The following is a 7710-nucleotide window of genomic DNA, read 5'->3' as shown; positions in this document are numbered from 1 at the left end:
CATGGGGGGGGTTTAACCCCCAAAACCCCCCCCGTTCCTACGGCCATGATTCTACATATGTACACACCAACAAAACGATGGGTGTTCAGGTTTTGTTGTATAAATGATTCGAAAAATTACGGCGAATTTAAGTTGACCACTTTTTGATTCGAACACCTTTTAGGCAGATATTTCAAACCACGGTAAGGTGATTTGTGTTAGGTTCATGGAATGGTGAGAACCTACCGATCCATCGTTTGAGTGAGTTGAATAACCAAGATTTTACCATGATATTTCAAAGAAGTTAATAAAAATTAAATTTCCTCTGAACTATAATTTTTAAATCAATAAACTGCTGCATCTGTAAATTATTGCGTATGTGTATGTCTGATGGTGAAGCTAGGTATATCTAGTCAGAGATTGAACTAAATGAACAGATTCAATCGATAAAAAAACAGTATTTGGATCACACTTTAGTTCTGTTAATTACTGCTGTGTAGGAAACACTACAAGCACATGAAAAGTGAAGTGGAGACTCAACGATGAATGATTTTCAACTGATGTGGGTGTTCCCGTTTGCATTCACACTGTTTGAATTTCGTTATCTTGGCATTGCCAAAAATATCTGAACTATCGTCATCGAATTCGTCATAGATGCCGAATTGAAGATATCTTATCAGCGCTGCACGGCCCCAAAAATTCGCGTACAAAACAATCAACACCTCTGTTTTCGACCCGTCAGTATTCGTCGAACTCTCGCGGGTTGCAGTTCTTCATAGTTTAAAGGGACCAAGATGGGTCCGAACAAAAGACTTATTCTAGTGCTAGCTCAAAGTCTGCTAATCGGTGCAGTTTGGGGTCAGGACTACAATTATCTGTTCACAGCAAACAAGTAAGTAACAAATTTGCTAAATCTATAGGCTTATAATTGATTATTTCGAAAGCTCCATTTATAATCAATCGAATGACAATTGAATTCTACTGATAAGATAACGATTTGCGATAAACCACAGGCTTCCCGATCAGGCTGTGCGACCAACTTTAGCCAACGGCAATCTGGGATTTGTAATCTATGGCGATGCGGTTCACATGAATGGAGTCTACAATGGGGCCGGAGGAGTCAGCCATCGAGCACGGATTCCGAATTATGCAAACATTCAGATAAATACGTGCTCTGGCGCTGAGCCATCAAACTGTGCCTTCCAGCTGGACATGAAAGCTAACATGTTCCGCACGGTCTACAATGAACCCACGGGATACTTCCGCATCGTTCATGATGTTTATCCCCACCGGCACTACGATATGGTGATTGTCAATAAAATTCGGATTCAGCGGCTAGCCTCTCAAGGTCCAATCGTCGTAGCTGTTTCATCATTTCCGGGCCCGCCCAGTGTAGACATAACCTTCAATGCGCCACAAGTTGTGGATATCAGGGGTCAGATATACACCCGAATGTGTGGAAGAACTAACGTGGTTGAAAACACTCTCTATCAAACGTACGGTCACGATGTCTGTGTACATTTTCAAAGTCTTCCTCAGACACTGTCGCTGTCTGAGGACACAACGGCTGAGGAATTCTTCTTCTACACAGCATTCACCAGAACTCCCGTGGAAGCTGAACGAGAGCTGGGAGATATTCACGGATTCAATCCGGATTTAGTTCAACGAATGCATACAATAGAGATGGATAGAATTTGGGCCAAATACGGCATCACTGTTGAAGGCAACAACGATCTAGATAAGGTGCTCAAGGCTAGTTCATTCTATTTATCTAGCTCCTTGAGAGCCGCGTATACGAACCAACCTAGCAGTTATCCATTTTATGGTCTATCGCCTTCTGGTTTGGGCCGTGGTGGGGAGGAGTTAAAAGAATACCAAGGTCACAGCTTCTGGGATACGGAGATGTGGATGTATCCTCCAATTCTTCTGATCGATCCCGTTAATGCTGCTAAACTACTCCATTATCGTTCAGTAGTGTTTCGAGCAGCTGAAAATAACGCAAAGAAAAATGGTTATGAGGGATGGCAGTTTCCTTGGGAGTCCGCCTTCACTGGATCCGAGGTCACTCCGGAATGCTGCCCTGAGGTCGTGGAATATCAGCACCATATCACGGCAGATATTGCCTTTGCAGCTAGGCAGTATTATTATGCTACCCATGACGTGACATGGCTTCGTACTGAAGGTTGCCGCCTGGCTTATGAATCGGCTAGATTTTGGGCTAGCCGAGCGAAATATATGAACGAAACTGATCTTTACGAAATTCACAACGTAATGGGCCCAGACGAAGATCATCACGACATCAATAACAATGCGTACACTAACGTTATCGCAGCTCATAATCTTCTGTTCGGAGAGTTTGCTGGATGCGTATGTGGAGGAATAGTTGGAGCCCTGGCTCAAGAGAGTGCGCGCATGGCACAAATTGGCCGTGGCATGACTTTGAGATACAACGAAGAGCTCGATTTTCATCCTCAGTTCGATGGATACGTTATCGGTACACCAATCAAGCAAGGAGATGTAGTTCTACTGGGATATCCGTTGGAATATCCTATGAATATGTAAGTAAAATTTTAAATCTATCATGAACCCATCTAACACTTTTTCATCTTTCTAACCAGCTCGACGAAGGCCAACAACCTGAGGATTTACAGTCAGGTGACAAGATCTAACGGTCCAGCTATGACCTGGGCGATGCATACAATCGGCCACCTGGATCTGGAACAGATAGCTGAAGCCGCTGGTATGTTCTCCAAGAGCTACTCTCAGTACATGCGGGCTCCGTACAATGTTTGGAGTGAAAACGGCGATGGAACGGATGGAGCAGGTAACTTCATCACCGGTGCCGGTGGCTTCCTGCAATCGGTAATCAATGGCTATGCCGGTGTTCGTTTGCGCGATGGGGAGCTGTCAATCACAAATCCACGTGTTCTACCACAAACCACCCGACTATTCATCCCAGAGATCAACTACATGGATGTCAAGTTTTCCTTGGATATTACTCCTCAAACCACCAATATAACCTTCCTTCAGTTTTCGACGTTAAGAAATGTTAAAGTCGTCATCGACGGAGTTGACAGATCCCAAGAAACCAATGAGATTTATTCCGGTAATTATGAAGTCCTTAATACGCTTTCGACGATTTGCTTAATTTTTGTCCTTTCGTTTGTAGCTACCTTCCAAGACAAAGTTACCATCTCTCCTGCAACACAGCCGGCACTTAACGGCTGCAAGCTGAGGAAAACCGAAATCGGCATCAAGGTTGCCGATCAAGCTGAAGATTCAAGCATGGTTCATCCAGTGAGTCATTTACTGTTGATTTTACTAGCTTTGGTTTCTGTTTTCAAAGTGTTGTAATTACAGTTATTTATAATATAAAATGTAGAATATTACCCTTCCTAACTGTTAAACTAAAATTCCTCAAACAACCGAAATTTTATCACTGACAACGGGGATTGCTTCAGACATTTTCATAACCAATCTGTACTGCGTATTTAAAGTGAGCTGACCTCACCAATGCGTCTGTTGCATGATTATGACTATTCGTTTTGCAATTTGAATACCTAGGTAAACAAAATATTCGCCAAAAAACAGCTCATCGATAACGCTGTCGACATTGTCGATAACGTCTCAACCAGGTAATCTCGACGTGAGTAATAGCAAATTAGCTATTGTCCGACAAATCAATCAATTCGGAATTAGCGCACTCCATTGCTCCCAAGCCGAGTTTCAAGGCTCCCGAGTCGTTTTATTGTGGGTGTTGGCCAACGATACAGATACCATCGAATCAACAACGATGAGTCGTAAGATTTATTATTACCAAAAATCATTAAAAAAAAATCAGTGCCTTCGACATGGGCAAACGCCTGAAATTAATGTTAAACGTTGAACTACGGGTTCAACAACGACTTCATATATATTAAGAGTTTATATTATCAGTTTGGTTATGAATCAAATCTTAATAGGCATTTGACAGTGCTGCAATAAGAGATCAAATTTTAGGGAACCTAATCGTCTGTCTACATAGTAGGTATACATGAATGAGCTGACTAAAGCTAGGCAAAAATTGACGATCACCGAGGAGAGTTGAAGGAAACGTGACATTTGATAACTGTGGTTCGAAGGTATTGATAACAGCAGGTATGAACATCGCGCTACACGCAAGAAGTGACATTATCGTGCATGCAGTGTACAATTAACAAGTTGTAAACTCCTGTCTGCGACGTAGTTCCACCTCCCCGTGGTGCAGAGTGGAAACGTGTCTGCAAGTCCGGCGTATTGCAGATGTACGGCCAAGAGAACTACACCAAACCCACTAGAGGCCGTCGACGGGTCCCGCCAAACCCGCGCGGAAGAAGTGGTGCACCCGGGTACTTAGGTACCAGTACTTGGGTGTGAGTGTGATGGTCCAACACGCTGTCGGGGGGTCATGACCCTGATATGCGGATGCGACCGGAGGGAGAGCGATCGCCAACTTGTTTTGCGCTTCGGTGGGTATAGACCCGTCTCGCAAAATGAGTAGATGCGCAAAGTGGTGGCCAATGGTGGGCCGATCACTTAGGGACGTGTTTACACGTCAGTGTCCGAGAGGCACATTCTGCCGGAGGTGTCAGGGTTCGACACGCGTTTCGGGAATTGATGCGCCCAAACCGCGAGTGTGACCTGATGAGGGCGTTCTATAGCCCGATCTGCGCTTCGGGTGGTGAAGCGCCCGACTTGAAGATCGGGTAGTTGCGCTGGGTGGTGACTTAAGTCAACACTATTTGTGAGTTCGGAGGAGTCTGAGTCCTACACGTGGCCTAGGGGGCTTACCCCCCCTACCCGCGTGTTTGAACAGAGAAAGTGCCGTCGACAACTCGCTTTGTGTTTCTGGATCTTGGACTGGATTCACAAAGTTAGTAGTTGCGCTACGTGGGGACCTCATTCACACGATGAGATGTCGGGTCCTAACTCGTCAGAGAAGGGGTCGCGCATCGAGTTGTGTTAGAATGAGGCTATGCTATCAGAGGGTTCGGAAACGAGTATTGCCTTGGAGCGCACTAGCGCGAAATGACCTCCCACTATTGAAGCAAAGTGTGTCAAACAGTTCGAGGTGGGAACAAAGGTCAGTGGTCCCAGGTGGACTTTATGGCGTAGGGGGTACAGTGTTCCTTAGCATTGTATCATGAGTCGTCCAATTGCACCCATGGACCCAGAGTAGCAAACTGGGGGGACGCGGTGGCTCGCCGTGCCTTGGAATGCAATCCGTAAAATGGATTTACCACCTGGGTTAACAACTAATAAAAAAAAAAACTCCTGTCAACTGTTTAAACTTAGGCGCAAGCAGTTGTGTGTTATTCTAGGCATGGCCGTAGGAAGTAGTTTTGAGGGCCAGAAAAAGCAAGCGTGGTATTCTAATCTACACTCTAAATGTATAACTTCCAATCAAATTTGAATGATTGAGCAAGTTTATCCAAGAGTAATAATCTTAATTCGAAACTTATGCCGAAATCTCGCTAACTAATCCCAGGTTCAGAATTCTGCTACAGGTTCGAATTTTTTTTTACTTATTGATAGAACTTCTGTTCGAACTATTAATTTTAAATATCATATTTTTACTTGCTTAGGAGGTTTTGGTTCCATATTTTTTAAATTAAAATTGTATTTCTGTTTTCATTTTTGGATTCTATATCCAGTTTGGGAAGCTGGATTTTCAGTTCGAATCATCATAAGAAAAAAAATGGATGTTGTTCTGCAATCCTGGTTCAGATAATGTTTGGCATTTTGATCAAAATTTGATCAATAATTTTTTAATTTCAAATGCATTTTTGATATTAAGATAATAGTTTTCCGAATATGAAAAATATGAAAATTTGAAACCATTCTGACTTTTTGTTCACCATTCAGATACGAAATTCTTAAACTGGCGATCTAGAATTTAAAAACTCTGAATCACATTAAACATTCAAAATTATTTTTTTATTTGGAGTGAGATTAAGAATTAAAAAACTAGAACCAATGAACTTCGATTCAAACAGAAAACATAAATATTTAAATTAATAATTCATGACTTCATAATTCAGGGACCTGAAACAAATTTCAGTTCTTAGCTCATATTTAAAAATTCTAACCTAAACATTTTCTACAAAAATTGGTTTTTTTTTTGACATCTTAGAGATCGGAACTCGAAAACAGAATCAATATAAAGCTTAGTTCTTTTAGAAATGGGACACTTTCTTTTGCTGATAAATCATTTACTAGTAGTCGGATATTCAAATTTTTTAAAGCGTTTTGATGCCTGTGAAAATTACTAACCGACCTATTTTTTTTTTTCAAAATTTTAAATTCACGCATTTTTGAGATATCTACGATGCAAGAGAAAAAGATAAAAAATATTTTGCACAGTTTCCTTCGAAAACCATCATTTTAAAATTTATAGCTTACAAAACCGTTGATAATTCAAAGAATTACTGTGTGTGAATGGTGAAAAAGTATGCAGACACTGTCAAAAATGTCCACAAAGTTCAAATCAAGAATTTTAGTGAAGCACATGATCGGAAACTACGGTTAAGGGTCATCAGGGAAGTCAAGTCTCATACCGGAATTTTCAAATTTGAATAAGCAAAACCCTAAGCTTTGATCGCTGAACTGTCCAGCAAATTTTTTCTCCGAAAAGCTGAAAGTGTTGCCTCGATATGAGTCATGCAAACTTAACCTCAAACAATATATTTTTGCCAGTTCCAGAGCTCGTAAGCTGTATATCCGGTACTGAGGCTATGAGACAGATGATTTCTGATGGACGACAAAACTCATGAAAAACTCTATATCAAACAAATTGCAGCGTTTGAATCCCATTACATGTCTGCTCGTGGTATGATCCCTAGCATATCAAAGTATTTATTTGCGGTTTTTTTTGTATAAAATATAATGGTTTGTCAAGATTCTGCTCCTGTGGAAAAAAACAACAATTTTCAAAAAGAAAACTTTGGTTTTTGCTGTTTTTAAAAGCCTCAAAAGAGTAATCTTGTATGTACCTTTCGCAACCTACGACCTTAAGTATTCCGATTATACTTTAATATTATACTCATGATGTTTTTACTTCGTTATTGTCTGGTTTTAACAGCAGAAATTCCATTGAAAACGCATTTAAGTAGTTAAAAAATAATCAAGTTTTGTTAATTTCGAAACAACTGTTTCCACTAAACTCCCCTCAGTTTCTTTAAAAAGAGAATTATTGGACCGCAAAGTAGCAGAAATTGAAGAAGGAGGATGCAGCCATCTGAAATACAGATTAGACGAAGAATAAGTTTGAAAAACTGATCAATACCATGACTGAAAAAAGTGTGCGCCGGCCGATGGGAGGTTCCAAGAATAAAGTAGATATTTTTCTTACAAAAAACGATAAATAATTTTTTTCAAATGTTTTAATGAACTATTATAAGATTACCTTCATTTCCTTCAAAGAAAGTACCACGATCAAACGAATGGTTTTTGAGATACACGCATTCGTAACTGTCCCATTTCTAAAAGAACTAAGCTTTAAAAATTTTGAATTCAGGTTTAGAATTCAGGTTCATTATTATTATTCAAAATTCAGATTCAGATTCAGCTCAGAAATGAGTTTAGATTTAAAAATTCAAAGAAAACGATTTCGTTAAGGAATTTACATAGCAGAAGATCGTAAACTTCTAATTTTGATTTTCGACTAAACCAAATTCGTATTTTCAAATTTTGAATCACTGTCAGTTTTTTACA

The 7710-nt window shown here is 40.4% G+C and overlaps 1 protein-coding gene across 1 annotated transcript; it reads left to right on the top strand.

Annotated features, from left to right (window-relative positions):
- Window positions 1-237: 237 nt before the first annotated feature.
- LOC129743767 (protein-glucosylgalactosylhydroxylysine glucosidase-like) lies at window positions 238-3373 on the top strand. The gene is made up of 4 exons (XM_055735922.1): window positions 238-871; window positions 993-2537; window positions 2598-3085; window positions 3149-3373. The coding sequence occupies exons 1-4, from the start codon at window positions 774-776 to the stop codon at window positions 3331-3333; spliced, it is 2316 nt and encodes a 771-aa protein (XP_055591897.1). The 5' UTR covers window positions 238-773; the 3' UTR covers window positions 3334-3373.
- Window positions 3374-7710: the final 4337 nt, after the last annotated feature.

Source organism: Uranotaenia lowii, chromosome 2 (genome assembly GCF_029784155.1).
Source record: "Uranotaenia lowii strain MFRU-FL chromosome 2, ASM2978415v1, whole genome shotgun sequence".
NCBI classification, from domain to species: Eukaryota; Metazoa; Arthropoda; class Insecta; order Diptera; family Culicidae; genus Uranotaenia; species Uranotaenia lowii.
The sequence above is the reverse complement of the archived record's forward strand: the minus strand, read 5'-3'. Positions and strand labels throughout refer to the sequence as shown.

Bases quoted from the DNA above. Each gene is read 5' to 3' on its own strand.
- LOC129743767 (XM_055735922.1), top strand. From the start codon at position 774: ATGGGTCCGAACAAAAGACTTATTCTAGTGCTAGCTCAAAGTCTGCTA. The intron at 2,538-2,597 runs GTAAGTAAAATT...CTTTCTAACCAG, and splicing joins TTGGAATATCCTATGAATAT to CTCGACGAAGGCCAACAACC. The intron at 3,086-3,148 runs GTAATTATGAAG...TTTCGTTTGTAG, and splicing joins AACCAATGAGATTTATTCCG to CTACCTTCCAAGACAAAGTT.